The sequence below is a fragment of the Centroberyx affinis genome, unplaced genomic scaffold (genome assembly GCF_046629955.1).
Source record: "Centroberyx affinis isolate AG114_WGS23_722 - 3 ecotype Tasmania unplaced genomic scaffold, CSIRO-AGI_Caff_v1 ptg005091l_1, whole genome shotgun sequence".
NCBI lineage: Eukaryota > Metazoa > Chordata > Actinopteri > Beryciformes > Berycidae > Centroberyx > Centroberyx affinis.
Window position 1 is genome coordinate 517964 of NW_027282520.1, and position 16216 is coordinate 534179.

Sequence of the window (16216 nt, forward strand, 5' to 3'; positions counted from 1 at the left end):
AAACGTAGGATACGTTTAGTTGTTTTAAATTATGTGTGGTGTTTTTATTATTTTAATAATAATAATTATTTGTATTGATCAATTGCTAGAAATTCCATGCGACCCCACTTGGGGTTGCAACCCCAGGGTTGGGAAAGCCTGTCTTAGATTGTGGCTATTACCCAAAGTTTTGAAAATCCAAAAAAACAGGAAGTGAGGCATAATTCCTAAACGCTTGATGCTAGAGCAACCAAACTTCAGATATATATTTGGTATAGACCTTAAAGTGTGACAGACCACATTTGGTTGTGCTCCATACCACCACCTTTAAGCCAGTGTTACATGGTGAAATTATTCATGCAACTTGGTTGCGTTGGTGAGTTGCAAGTTGCATGAGGTTCATGCAAATTTACTGTTACACAATTTCAAATGCAATCAAAACTACATGCAACAACACACTCTACAGTAGTTTAAACGAATAAAAGTCATGTTTTACAACATTTTGTGTTAAAAAGTAAGTTAAATCATCAAGTTAAAAAGTAATTCAGTATATTAAATACCTTTGCTGTGGTTTAATATGAATATAACATAAGCTATGTCCACAGTTAGCGGTTAAGCTAACGCCAGCTAATGTCCACTGACAACTTAACTTTCTATACGTGAAATAATTAAGCCACCTGGAATACAACAACATTTAAATGTAAAGTGAATCCATAAACCATCGAAATTCTGGATGACTGGGTGATTTATTTTTCTTGGGTCCATATCACAAGCGGTATGCCTTCTGTTGTTTGTTAGTTACACTATCAGTTGGCTGTAGTAGTAATATCATTTGCCCAACTGAAAGTCATGTGACATGATATCAGCATTTTGATTAACTGTTGCCTGAACCTAGTTGCAAAAAGTTAAAACAGTTTCAACTTGATGCAACCAGATTGCATGCAACGTTTCAGTTAAATGCAGAGGGTGATATACAGTGCAACTCCGTTAAACTCAGTTTTACCGTGAAATGCTGGCCAACACATGACACATGAATAAAGTTGATGGTGAAGATGTACAAACATGAAGGGGGGCATAATTCCTAAATGATTCATGTTAGAGCAATCAAATTAAATAGGCATATAGTTTTCAAATCTCCTTCAATACTGTGGCAACAAAAATTAATGTGATCAGCCAGATGGTGGCACTATAACATTCAACTTAACATTTTGACCAATAACTCCAAAATATCGCAAAAATCTCTTTTTCAAGTTCAGTTTTTTAGAGAAAATATTTCATAAAAAATGTATGCAGTGTTTATAACATTGCGAGCATTAGAGTGCCTTCTGAGAACATTCAACCCCTTTGACTTTTTCCACATTCTGCAGGCTGAATTCAGAATAGAAACATTTTTGTCAACAATCTACATAATATATCCCATAACCACAAAGTTAAAACATGTTTTAGAAAACCTTATACATGTTTCATTCCAAATTAAGTCAAATTATATTTGCCAGAGGAGGCCGCCAATCAAATTGTAGAAATATCTCAAGGACATTCAACAGAATATGGAATATACCTCGACTAAATTTGGAGTGTCACTACATTGAATATTTACACTCAAAACATTTAAGTTTTTCATTTATATGAACTTTGCATTAAATTGTAAAAAAAACAAACAAAAGAAAAACACTTTGAAATTATGAGCTTTTGTGTATAGACCAGTTACAAAAAATGCTAATATAGAAGTCTTTCTGAAAGCACTATACATTTCAAGTTGTCTACACATATGTATTTAATTCATACTCACCCATATGTTCCATCAAGATCCACTGTCAGACCTATGTAATGAGACTTGTAGTTTCTGGATATCTACACACACACACACACACACACACACACACACACATACACACAGTGAGACCTACAGTACTTATTTTTAAGACAGTGAATTATATATGCTGAATTTGAATGTCATGACTATTCAGCAATGCAAGTAATGTACCTTAAATGTCACTGCCTACCTGTTTCCATAAAAAGACATTTTCAGCTTCACTGTTGATAACTACCAAGTCGCCATGTCTCTGTTGACAGAAGTGACGAGCATCTTCCATGGCCATTGACATCGTATTAATATAATACTGATTTCCTCTCCACTCAAGCCAGCCGTCTGCAGTGACATTATGCTCTGCAAAGATTTTAGAGATCATGTTTTTTTTTTTTTTTTGTGGGACAGAAAAAAAATTGTCATTGCATTCCTTTTTTCTTACACCTTGTCAAAACAACAATCTGGTGACATATTCAAAATGAAGAATTTTAGATTATTATCAGATTATCTTTTAGAGTTGATGTGTAACCAAAAGTTCACAGGTGTGATCCCCAGTAGCACCAGTCTGTCTTGCTGAAGTGTTCTTTGGTTAAGCGCTTAATTAAAATGCCTAAAAAGTAAAAGTATATCATCGTGGTCATGGTCGTGGTGATTCGGAGTCGTAGATAATCACAGTCAGAGATAATCATTCGTGCTAATATACAGTATAACAACACGACCGGGGGTGTGATATTGCTTTTATACCACAGTTCTATAAACAAAGCTATTTATCAAGTAATGGTAATTTGAGACAACATAATATGATTTTTGTCTTTTAGTCGTCTCCGCCAGTTCCCTCAGGATTCCTATACCAAGCGTTGCCACACATAAACTGTTAGGACACCTGTAAAGTGGAGTTATACATATAGTGAAACATCCCAGTGCTGTTATACTATATCAGCACTCATAGAATGCCTCCTGTCCAATCAAATTACTCGACCGGAACTAACTGTTGTATAATGGCAACTCACCAGGGACAATGTCAGGAGGTGGCTTTGGAGTTACTCCTGTAAAAGCACAAACAACAGACAATTACACTTAGAACAAATGTGAGTTGAGAACGAGCACAGCAACCCATTCTTTGACTTTGGCTTGAGCATTTCTTCTTGAGTTTTTGGTTTTTGTTATCAAAATCCGGGATTATGAGACCAGTGTATTTGGAAGACTAACTTTACCCTGAGCCAACACAGACCACAAATATATTGTGCTAATCTCAAATATTTAATTGTATGAAAGCATATTACTGCCAAAATAGCAGTAATATATGATTATTTGCCCCTGCTTTTATCCTAACAGTACCATGACTGCATACATTTTTAGCACGAGGGGTCTCAGCGTGAATACAATTCCAATCCCATGCTAGTGCCATGCTCTACTTTGTGAGGTACACAAGTCTGTTGCACACAATTTAACAAAGGGTGGTGTAGTGAATAAGGAAAATGCTGTTTTCCACAGTACCCAGGTTCGAGGCTCCTATTGGAAAGCAGTGGACAGTGCAAAAAAATTCCCTCCAGGGATCAAAAAAGTGTCACGTTGCTACATCATTTGAGGCATTGGTAGACAAGAGGTTGAAGACGCAGGCCTGTCACTAGTTTGAATCTCCCCGACTGGCTGGAAATCTGGATAGGGGATGCAAATAACCTTCTCCCCTCCCTCAACAATCAGTGTTGAGGTACCCTTAAGCAACGCATTTAATTCCAAATTGCTCCCATGAAGCTGCACAGTAGCCAACACTAGAATACTGTAGTTGTAGTGGGCAGATCCTAGCTGGATCTGCCCACTACAACTACAGTATTCTATAGCTGTATGTATGCGACACACTGTGGTGTTGAAAAAGAGCATGAATGCTCACTAGCGCTGCACAATTAATCATATTAAAATTGTGATCTCTATTCATAACTCTATGTGATCTCATTCCTAAATGACAACAATTGTGCCTCATGTTCATTAGGGATATCCGTTGCATCACACCAAGCACTCCTAATTTCTTGTTGCATCAACAAATGACAACACTGCGTTACACCACGTGACAAAATGTGCACATGCAGAGTGGGCTGAAACTGGCAGAAAGGAAAACTCCAGTGAGCGACATAACAGAAAACAGCAGACACACACAGGAAAACACTTTTTCAAAGGTTGTGTTCTAAATAAGAAAAGACAAGAGACTTAAGCTGGTTGTTTTTGTGTTCAGTATTGGATTCATCAAGCAGTTGGATTTAAGCTATTTTGTCTGTTAACAACCAAGCACGGATCCTCAGTTCAATCCACTGAAGCATTACAACATGGTTATCAGTTAAATGACCTAATAATTAGGTAATTTAACTAACAGTGTCGCAACGCAACACAATTAGGCTAATTTCTCTAATGTTACTTAAATACCACAAGATAATAACATTACCTACCGTTAAAGTTCCCGTTAATGTTAAAGTTTTAAATAGTTCTTTTTAAATAGTTCTTTTAAATAGAACTTAAAAATATAAACAGTGCTACACTGTGCTGTCAGTTTCACCTGTATCTTTACATCGTTAAATTACTAGCCTTTGACATTATTATCTACTCTGTTTTATTGCTCAGCAGCTCCTCTGGTCCAGGCTGTCCCTGCTCCTCCTCAGGACGAGTCCTTTTACTTCTTTGAAAATATTTTTCAATATCATCTATGAAGCAAGGAATCTCTGTATGTGTGTCCTTCGCATATCTCGAGAACCGTTCGTCCGATCTACTTCACACTTGGTGGGTGTATTGCTGGGGAACCAAGGACGTGCAGTGTCGGATCGGACACGCGACACGTTCAATATTAATAAACTTTGACTAAACAAGCGAACAACGCTCTGTGCAGCAGCGGGGCTCAAAGCAAGCGACTGATAGCCTACGCCTATTTTGAACAGGCACTGCACTAGTTAATCTGGATTGAGGGAGCAAACATTCAGAGTCAGAGTTAATAAGTTAATATTAATGTTATCAGTCCACTCAGTGGATACTGACTAGCAGCTAGGCTATACAGCGTGCTAATCTCGGAAACTCAGCTTCTTTTCGGGAATTCAGTCGGTTGTCTTCTTGGCATGGAAAAAAATCTCCCTCACACATGTGCAGTGGGAGGCGAACAGACGGGTCCGGTGAGAGAGGGAGTGAGTGAGAGAGCAACAGAGAGAGAGCGGGAGCAACAGAGAGAGCAAGCGAGAAAGAGAGTGAGAGACAGAGATCGCGTGGTGCAATTAGGGGCGGAATGAATCAATGCGCTACACGCAGTTCTACGATTAAATAGTGAAGAAAATTTGTGTTGGTCAGTGCTGATACTGTGGTGGCCCACCACAAAGTTTTCTAAGTGTGGGAAACCCTGGAGGGGTAGAGCGAGGGGAGATTGTCCACTAGTTAATCGATCGCGGATGGTCTCGTTCTCTCGGACAGATAAAAAAATAAAAATAAAAAATGCTAAAATGGGTCGCCAAATATACTTTGGCGGCCGTTAATATACCTGGGCGGCCCGCTCAAGTAAAGTCTATGTGTGGGAAACACTGCTATTATTTAAACCTGTGGTGACCAAACAAGACAAAACACATGGATTCAGTCCACATTTTCTCAACTGTACCTGCACGGATCTGACACAGCCAGTCATTGTAACTCTCACAGTGCACATCATTCCAAGAACCGTCTTTATCCCAGTAATACATGGAAAATTCAGCACAAGATTCCACATTGTTTTTATTGTTTGGCTCTCCACTCCTCCAGTGCTGGAAATTTAGCTGTGAACACAAATAAAAATAAAAATGAACAAGGTTTTATTGTCTATTTATAATTAGGCTAGACGATAAACTATAGATAAAATATATAGAGAATATAGAATATATGATGCAACTTGTAAAATTAGATGTAAAATTTAAAAAAAAAAAAGGTAACTCACTGGGGATCCATCGCTCCATACATAACCGGTGCTTGGGTCAGGGGCACTAAGGCCAATCCAGGCTCTTCCATAACTACAGTGTGCAATATCAGATACATGAGATGATCATCCAACCTTATTTTAAAATGCTTAAACAGAGAGCTTTTGCCTAATTTAGTGGTTATCTGAAGTACAAGTTGGAATATTTGCACAAGTCTTTGTAACACTATTCCATTTAAGCCTCAGGAATTATGTTCATGCTTATCCCACTCAGTGTAACTACTCTGATGATGCACTGTCCCAATGCTTTGCTCTTCACTAACCACCCTTAGCTGCAAACATACAGTATGCCATAGGGGTGGGAATCACAGAGTAACTCACGATACAATACTATCATATGTTGCCCACAATAACGATGGTATCACGATACAGCGATTCTGCGATACTCGATATATTGCAAGACAATTCATCTACGATACATCACGATATCTGTGTAACTGAAGAAGAAAAAATACCCCTAAAAAGGCAAAAAGCAAGAACTGTGGTGCCTCTCTGGTTTGCTTTGCCCCGCTGTCCGCCATTTTCCCCTCTGTGAGTTATTCGTCTTCTTCACCGCAAGTTAGTTAACTTCCGTTCACGTTACCCTCATTCATTTGATAAGCGCCACCGCGAGGAGTCATTAAGTAGTGACTCTGGTAAGTCAAAATGGTAACAGGCTTAATGCGGGGAATCCATTTAGAGCGCCCGCATGTTTTAATAAAAATATTGATATTTGGCGCCAGTGTATCGATAACGTATCGCAAGAGGAAGTATGACGATATATTCCAGTATCGATATTTTGTCCCACCCCTAGTATGCCATGCTGTGTGGATGCAGTGTTAGAATGCTAAATGTATATATAGAGGGATATGTATAGTCTGCTGTCTATTGAAAGTGCTGCTCTGTCCCTTTGCACTAAATAGATAGTATCGGGAGTATTGGCACCAAAATCACCTTTGTGTCTCTGGGAGATAGCTCTATCTGCTGCGCATGCTGACACTTTAGCATACACTGTCAAGCAACTGTAGGAGATTAGCATTTTCCAAAATATGAAGATACACCTTTTAGTAATCCAAAGTTGTTATTGGTTTTTATTCTATGGCCTGTAGATTAATATCTTCTGAAAGCAAAATTTCAATCTTCATCATTAGTGAATTCCATTGCTCTCATCCTGTGTAAACAAAACAAGTTTCACAAGAAGAGACATCTTCAGTCATTGAAAGTGCATTCTTTTTTTAAAAATGTATGTCTATGGTCTATGTTATGATTCTAGTCTATTTTACCAATCCCCTAAACAAGCCTGGCAAGTTCAGCTGTGCATCATTAAAATTAACTAATCATCAAGCCTGAGAGGTGCTACAAGTTCTAATTTTCTCACTTTCATGATAATGCTAGTCGCCAACAATTACTTGAAGGATAAGGCTGGTGTTTTTTAATGTATTGCTTACCGTCAACAAATCCTATGAAAATAACAAAATCAACAATTGCGTTTGCTCTACTCCCGTTACTTTCTGACATCCCACGTACCGTTTTTAGCCGTCAACCCAGAAGTCATTGGCTCCAATTGTAAGCTAAAAACCTTGAAATACAGCTCACAAAGACATAGTTTCAATTTTAAAAATTGCTAACTGTTACCACGAAAAGTCAGGCTGTTGTAGTTATTATCAAATCAAATTCAAATGGGAACAAATTCTTCATTACGCCAGGGACTATTTTCGGTGCTACGGAACTACTTTCCTGAGATCGCAAAGTGTTTACAGCCGGCTTATTAAGTTGTTTGAGGAAAAAGTTGGCTGGCCCGGTGCATCGCGATGATGCAGTATGCTGCCCAGAGCAGCAGCATGGCTCTTTGACGTGTTTTTAATCTTTTTTTTAATACAATGGAGTTCTATGGCTGCTGGGACATGGCTTCATTGGGCACTGGCTACACGGACGAGACTTGTTGGCAAAACAAAATCATTGCTGATTTTGTTATTTTCATAGGATTTGTTTGATGTTTTTTAAGCAATGCATTAAAAAACACCAGCCTTATCCTTTAACATACTGTTAGCTACAGTGTTAGCCAATGGTCCTCTCGTAGGGTTGCACGAAATACCGATACTAGAAAAGTGTCACGATCCCCAGCCTTTAAAAACAATACACTACATTTCATGCATCATTTTAGTACTGATACGTTTAGAATAGGGCTGAACAATTAATCAAAATTTTATCGAAATCGCAATATGGCCTACTGCAATTTTCAAATCGCAGGAAGTGCAATATTTGATAAAGGCGAAATGTGTGTCAAAATACCATTTTAAATTAAATATTGTCATGCTGCAGAGATGTCCTGGCCTACACATCATATTCTACAGACTTAAGAAAGCATCTTTGTTTGGAACAGATCCCTGCAAAAATCACACCATAATCATTTTAAAAGTTTTTCAATGAAAATGAGAATAATGATGTAAAAATGATCATTCCCTCTAATATCGCAAATCATATCGCAATTGCAATATCAGTCAAAATAATCGCAATTAGATATTTTTTCAAAATCGTTCAGCCCTAGTTTAAAACAATAATGCCATATTTTTTATGAGTGGAGCGGATGGAGCACAGAGATTTAGCAGGGCAGAGGGTCAGAAAAGCAGATTTCTCTGTAAAAGGGGTCTCATTTCTATTTTTCTGTACCTTGTAGACAGGACAAACGCAAGCAACAAACAGAACAGTATAGCACTGTAGCTCTTCATATTTTTAATTTATGTTCTCTTTGACACAAAGTACTGGTAATTTGGTGACATTATGTAAAACTGTTTACTCGCATTCGAATAAAAATCCTGCTCGGAGAAAAAAGGATAAGGAGGAAGATGAACTTGCCCCCCGTTTCTGTGTCTCGCTCTCCAGGCCTGTACGAGATAGTATCTCGTATGTACGAGATAAACTTAGGTTTTGGCCGACATTGACCACAAACTTTTTTTTCCCCCTTGCCCCTCAGGGCTTTCGTAATTTTCTAGAAAAAAACAAAAAAAACCAGACTGGATTCTTAATTTCACACACTGATGCCAATTATGTTATTGTTACAGAAAAGAGGGGAACTCTAATCAATTAATCTAATTTAATAGCTATATTACTGAGCATCTGTAACAGAAAACTTTTAGGCTACTGTTTTTGATCATTTAAGTTTCAACAGTGTTATTTTATTGTGGTGGTGGCCTAAAGGTTAGAGAAGCGAGCTTGTGACCGGAATCCCCCGGACCGGCAGGATAAATCTGGGTGGGAAAGTGGAAAGCAGCGCTTGCCCCTCCCTCATTACCACCACTGAGGTGCCCTTGAGCAAGGCCCTTAACCCCAACCGCTCCAGTAGAGCTGCTCAGTGGCCAGCAGATCAGACTGTGCTTGTACTGGTCAGCTTCCAGGTATGAATGTGTGTGTGAATGTGATCAGGGCGTTCCTGAAAAAGAGAGCATTGCTCTCAGTGAAACTCCCCCTGAATAAATAAAGGTGAAAAAAAATAAAAATAATAATTTTACGAAAAATTTTAAGTTCCATGTTCTCTTATAATGTTCCATTACTTTTCCTGATGTTTTAGGTTTCTGCCGTGGAATCGTTTGTATCTAGATGCTTAAGCTGAAGCTCAGAATGCTTGGAACTCAACATGAAACGTGTCGTGCACAATATCCCATATGGGTCAGGAGTTTGATTCTGCCTTCTTTTTAAGGACTCATTCTGGATCAGCTATTTTTTCAGCACCGTGGAGCTGCTTTCAAGACCCCTCCATACTCCATAGTGCTGATCCAGAATCAGTCCTTATTAACAGGTAGAATCAAACTCCTGCCCGTTCAGTATTAGCTTTTACTCAAAGTTACACTACATAAAGTATTAACTTTACGTCACATAGCGAAACGGACGAAACTGCGCCATTTTTGCGTAGAGGCGAACTAAAATTACACCCTCATAAGCATCAGCTCTGACATTAAATTAATGAAAAATCAAAGCGGTTTGGGATTTTTTTTGTTTTTTGTGGGATTATTTTGTTTATTTTGTATTTTTTAAAATGTATTTATTTGTTTTGTGTAACCCCTCATCCAAGCCAAGTGAGTCTGGCTGGGCTTTATAGCTGTGTCCCACAATGGCACATGCACTGTAAAGTTTCTCAAATTTTTTGTGCCTGACCGACAGAGTGATTTATACTATCTGCTAGTCGCAAATAGCAAGTCGTACCGTCCAACTCTTAGCTCAGCAGCACTGTGGATGCTGAGCAGATCTCCTCCAATGGCCCTGCAGTAGTCCCTGGCCTCATACCAAGTCTTCTCAGATGAACGTGGTCCTGTAAAGAACTGGAACACAAAGGAAGAGGTGCAGCCCTGATTAAACCAGACCGAGTTTGGTAGGGTCACTTCACTCTGTACTCTGATGCATCATTTGAAGGGACACCTTAGTTAATAACCCCCAAAATACAACCAAATATACAATAGTTTATTTACACCGTATGTGTGCATATTGTCAATTATCGGGGTTGGAGACAAAATTAGTGTTTGATTTTATTTTTCATATAAAAGACAGTCAAGTTAACTTGAACTTGAAGTGTGAGTCAGATGACATTTAGGTCATGCTGTCTTAACCCTGGAATAAGCTATTTCAGACCCTATAACCAATCCTGAAACTAACGTGTGCTATGTGGAGATTTCCTTGAGACGTAATGCTATAAACAAACGCGGGCCAGCTGTGTTGCTGTTTTCACCTCTTTTCTAAAGCTTGTTGTCAAAAACCCGGCCCGGGTAATAGCTTAGCTATTAGTCTTTATGCATGGTCCTTCGCAAGGTTTGTCCTTTGGGGCATTTACAGATGTGTTGCGGTTTCTGTCACTCTCCAGTGGTCGGAAAATTGCTTATTGCAGCTTTAAGTGGTTTGGTTATCAGTTAGACTGTAAGAAGGGTGGTAGCAATTTGGGTCCATATGAAGTGGCATAAATGGAGCAGAAGACAAGTTCTTGGTACTTGTTATCCCATTCATAATAATTATGATCATAATAGAAAGTAGAAATTGTTGAAGTGCGGAGACTGATCTGGCTATGCTTGACCAATAGCACAAGCATGTAGACATATTTTTTGTAGGTGATAGTAGGCATATATTTCTATTGTGTTCAGCCTTTTCTATTTCTTGTGGTTGTACCTTATAGCAGTAGTTCCTTGATCCCACAGGATTCCACTTGTCGGCACACCTGGGAGGGGCAAGAGTTGGTGGGACAGGGGTTAAAACTGCCCCCTCTGCCAGGTGCTTGCAGATGTATTTCTCCTTATTGGTGCAGGGCAGCACATCCCACAGTCCAGCAAAAATCCCAGTTGTCATGGCAACGCAACCCTGTCGGTTGCCTTGCATTGTTGAGGAAAACATTGTAAAATGTAAATTGTGAAGACTTTGAAATTTCATTTGTAAGATATTGTATAAACAAATTTCTCCATACCTGGCATTTCAGCATTCCAGTGAGTAAATTTCACTGAGTTTGCGTTGGTCCACACATAGTCATCAATGTTTTTCTGGTTTGAGAGTCCGAGCCAGAAGTAACTCTCTGGTCTCATCCCCACCAAGCTGACAAGGAATGCATTATCTACCCTGGAAATATTTGGGATGGGAATGGGATTTCTGGTCACATTGAATTACACAAAAAGTAATCACAATGTTTCTCTGTTAGTAAATCCCAGTAAATCCTAATACCATTGATCTTCTGAGGTCTAGGAATTGATCAAAATGTTTGGAGGGAAAACAAATGTTCTTACCCATTTGCAACATCAACCAAGTAAGAGTCTGAGCTCTTGCATTCATCTTTAGCTTCATCAAATGTCTTTGTCTCTGACCCTATGAAGTAGCAATAGGAGCCATGCCTTTTCCAACCCTGGAGTACAGGAAAACACAAGAAAAAAGATCCTTACTTGGTTTTCATCATTCAGTATCTTTAATTTTAGAGTATCCATTAGGGTTGGTCCGATGGACGATGCCATCGTCCATCGCCGATGGCCGACAGTCATCGACCACTGAGCCTTCTACATCGCAACATCGTGATTGAAAGCCCCCCCACCCCCACCCCGCGTTACTGAAAGTGCAATATAAGCTTCACGAGTAAAAAGCCAATAAGAGTACTTTATCAAAACATTTATCCATAGAACTGATGAATATGTTTTTTAAGGAGTGTCAGCCAGAGAGCGCAAAAATGAAGGATGGGTTTATTCTAATTATTATAATAGCTCCTTGCACCTGATTTACTAAAGGAAAAACAGCTTATTTAATCACACTATTTACCGCCCAGTGAAAGCATGTTTTAATTTAGGCGCAGACATAAAATTTATTTTTAAATCTACCTGGTTTGCGCCTGCCTAAGTAAATCGGGGGGTGAGTCTTTATTTGTATCTCAAAACTGAGGATTCAAACTCACCTACAGAGCGAACTCCGGCCACACTGATCCGTCAGAAAACGGACACATCAGCGCTATTTTTTTTTAAAAACACCTCTGATTTGCGGTGACGAATCAGTCAAGAAAAAGTTCAACTGGGTTGCGCTGCCCGGCGTTGCCCGGACAACGGACAGCTCTCATTGAAAATGAATTGAAATGAACAGAGACGGACAGACACAACGGACTACTCTCCCGTTCTCTCCTAGGAACCGAAATTTCAAAAAGGTAGGAGTCGGACTACTAACGTTACGCCTACCAAACATGAAGCGAAGTGCTGCAGTTATGCAGTTACATCACTATGACTAGTATTTAAAATATTTTTTTTATAATCACATGATCTGCTTGAGGTTGCTTAAGCATAGGCTATAGGGAGGAAAAGTAAGGAAAGACCGGGTGAGTAGGTGAGGATGGGCTGTGGGCTCAAATGTGCAAAAAATAGAAATGGTAATTAATATCCAACATAGGCTACGTTACATACGTTACCCGGTGCTGAGATTTCTGGGGTTTTTTTATGTCTCAGTCTCTGTTTTAGAACAAAAGCTCCTCACCCACTTGAAGACACTACCAATCTCCTGCTCTCACCTACTTTTACCTAGGCTACATTTTCAACTGCTCAACAATGGTGGACAATGTGACATTAGCGAGCGGCAGGCAAAAACATTTGAGCTATGAAGTCTAATAATCCTCATTCTCAAGCTAAAACAGCAAATAACAAAACAGTACAATTAGTACAGTAGGTTGCATCGTGATATATTACTCTTCACTAGACATTACACTGCTGTAATTAGCTACCTTACTCGCCTCCATGTTGAAATGGCATCTATCATTTGTGTCAATTACAAGTCACTGTCATGCAAGGGGACGGGAGGGGTGGAGGTTTAGGGCTGTGCTGTGAGACTTGTGGAGGAGTTAAATTCTATCAGTGTTGCAGCTTGTTACTTGTCGCCAATAGAGGTTGATAAAGATCATAGATTACTTAAAGGTACAATCTGCAATTGATGGAACTGCACCCCCATCAACATTGCATCAGCCCACTTCTGTGCTTGTTTTGTAAACATTGTGTTGGAGAGGGTTGTGGGACAGTCCCCGGATTTGGTGCTTTGTTCCAGGCTGGCACTATCCCTGGGTTTCCCCCTGTCTGCACAGCATTAGTATTACCAGTGGAGGTCTGGTGATTGGTAATTTCTACCTCAGGACCATGGGAATTTATTCCATCTGGAATGAACATAGGTGTCTGAACGGGATTAGTATTGCACGACAGTGTTCATAATGAAATTTAGTAAACTGCATGTTGGGGATTTTAATGAACAATGTGGACCCCATGTATTACTATAATACTCTCATAAATGAGTGAGAGACAAGCACAAATCGAGTACAAATGGTGGATTGTAGCATTAATGTTCCTTTTAAAGCTGTAATCTCTTGGCTTATAAAAGGGATATACAAGATACGTGATCTGTACTTGGATGGAGTGTTTATTTCTTTTTCTGAACTTGTGCAAAAATATGATTTGGAAAGTAAAGGTAATTTTTGGAAGTACTTACAAATGAGAGACTGTATTACTAAGGGCCAATTCATTCAGGGCAATAATCCAGTGATGGAATTTTTGGAATTACCTTGTATAGCACACAGGGCAGCTGTGTTTTACAAAACCTTTAACAGGTTACAAAAAGATATTTGTAAAAATCTGAGGATCATTTGGCAGAAGGACCTAGGATGTGATCTGAGCGATGAGGAGTGGTTAAAAATACTATCGAATACTGGGAAATATATAAAGGAGGCTAGGGGGAAATTTACTCAGTATAGGCCTAAGTTAATACATAGGTTTTATTTTACTCCTTCTAAGCTCCACAGGATGGGCTTGCTAACCAATAATTTATGTTGGAAATGTCAGACGGAAACAGGTACATTTTTACATGCAATTTGGGAGTGTAACTTGTTTACCAATTTTGGGAAAAAGTACTAGAATACATAGGGAAGTGGTTGGGTTCGACGGTACCTGTATCGCCAAGACTATGCCTACTGGGGGACCAAACGGAATTGCCCAATATATCAAAATATGACTTTGCAGTGATAAATGTAGGGGTTGTCACGGCTGCCCGAATGATCCTCAGATTATGGAAAAGTACATCCTCTCCAGATCTTAAAAAATTGATAGAATCTATGTTAGAAATAGTATCATATGAACACATGTTAGCTAGAGTCAATGATGAAGGTGAGAACTTTAAGAGGTCATGGGACCGCTTTTTCGCTCATAGTATTGCTGGGACACGGTGATGATCTGGTTGTATTGCTATAACTGCTAAATGTTTATTTTGGTTGTTCTAAATATGTGCATTTACCATGGGCCTTTGGATGTTTTATAGCTAAAGGTAATAATACTGTCTGTTTGTGTATATTTAAATAAATAAATAAAAACTTTAATAACAAAAAAAAAGCCGTAATCTCTTTGTCAACAGGCTTAACAGTGTTTCCCCTAGAATTTTTTTCAGGCCTGGTGGTACGCACCAAAAAAACCCTAAACAGATGAGGCGCGTGGGATGGCATATTGGCGTGGTCAGCTTCGGTCAGATGGCGCAGCAGCTGGTCTGCAATTTATATTTGCGTTCAAATTTTTGTTCGCTTGGTATATTCAAGACTTAAAACAAAGTGATCACAAGGAGAGAATGACTTAATAAGCTGCATTTATTGCATAAAAATAAGCTGTGTAACCTATGACCTTTGCAAAACATTAGCTCATCATGAACACAGTGTGCATGATTCATTGCTGCACTTTATCTTCCTTGGTGCCGGGGTGTCAGTCAGGATCAGGCCTGACAATATTAAGGTTAAATCAAGTCAAGTTAGTCAAGAGTCAAAACCTCTCACAATGGATCCATGAAATTATCAAACATGTCATGGACCCAGAAAAACCTGTGTAACAATTGAAACCAGCAACCATAGACAAAATGAATATTCAGTCAGGAACACTTTAGTCACAAGATAAAACCATTAATTGCAACTAAAGGTAATACAGTTATGATTGGCGGATATGGCCCTGCTGTAGCAGCTCCCTGCTTACCCAGCAAGCATGCTGAAGGTATAGCAGGGGCGCCATGCAAATCCCCCATGGAAGAATACAGAGCAGAGCCGGAGCAGCAACACTCAGCAGTGTTGATACTTAAGAGCCACCATGGGCTCAACTGCATAGACTATAACAGGTGGAGGCTGGGGAGGTGGAGGTAAAGCTTTACCAAGCAGCAGAGTGTGCAGCAGTTGTGAAGCAGGAATCAGTGTAGGAGGAGGCCATTTAAATAGACTGCCTTGTTATGAGAATGGATTATGATTGGTGTGCGTGGTGATCAGCTGGTAGATGACTTGCAACGTGTGACGTCCGTGTCCTGCATGAACTAACGCGATGCTTCATTTCTTTAAACAAAATCACCACACACACACACACATACAAGGAGTCTGATATTGTCCACCATTTGTATTAGAACATTCTTTAGTTCAAGACAGTTAAAGAAAAGAGTCCAAAGCTCAACAAAAAAGTAATTCCACTCCAGAATTTCCTTATGACCAAAAATGAAATATGCAAGTTCCTTTAGAATACAAAAATAAATCTTCACAAGTAATCCCCAAAATAATTCCACTTCCCAAAATAAACCAGCTTTGATGAAAGCTCTGGCCAAACCGGAGTTACCTCAAGTCTAGGTCACATCGCATTATTCAGCCAGCACGGAGTTGAGAGGCCGGTGCAGCTGAGAAGACGGTGTTTTAGCGGTGATGTGTATGGCGTGTAATCCCGTTTTTCCCTCGGAACTGGAGGATGTCGGCTTTGTAGGACGAGCGGCTACGGCGATTGCGGACTTAACTCGGCGCAAGGGCGATGACACTGCGGGATGGACTCTGCCTCTTCCCTGTGGTGAGTCGCCATCTTAGCTTTTGGCTACGCCATAGTTAGGCTACTTGGAAGGGAGTGAGTTTTTATTGAAATTGCAGATCGCCACAGCTCGCTCGCGTCACATTCAGTTAGGACACGGTGTGATAGCAGTGGCACTCGCATCGC

The 16216-nt window shown here is 39.6% G+C and overlaps 1 protein-coding gene across 1 annotated transcript in view; it reads right to left on the minus strand.

The window, feature by feature from the left end:
- The window catches only part of LOC139666696 (macrophage mannose receptor 1-like), a 45610-nt gene that overhangs the window by 15156 nt on the left and 14238 nt on the right, over window positions 1–16216 (minus strand). Inside the window, exons 10-18 of the mRNA XM_071546008.1 lie at window positions 11498–11613; window positions 11185–11333; window positions 10893–11092; window positions 9942–10057; window positions 5724–5796; window positions 5412–5565; window positions 2797–2832; window positions 1983–2146; window positions 1769–1830 (exon numbers count right to left, since the gene is read on the minus strand). Of these exons, the coding sequence (XP_071402109.1) occupies window positions 1769–1830; window positions 1983–2146; window positions 2797–2832; window positions 5412–5565; window positions 5724–5796; window positions 9942–10057; window positions 10893–11092; window positions 11185–11333; window positions 11498–11613 (1070 nt within the window). The remainder of the gene's footprint in view (window positions 1–1768; window positions 1831–1982; window positions 2147–2796; window positions 2833–5411; window positions 5566–5723; window positions 5797–9941; window positions 10058–10892; window positions 11093–11184; window positions 11334–11497; window positions 11614–16216) is intronic.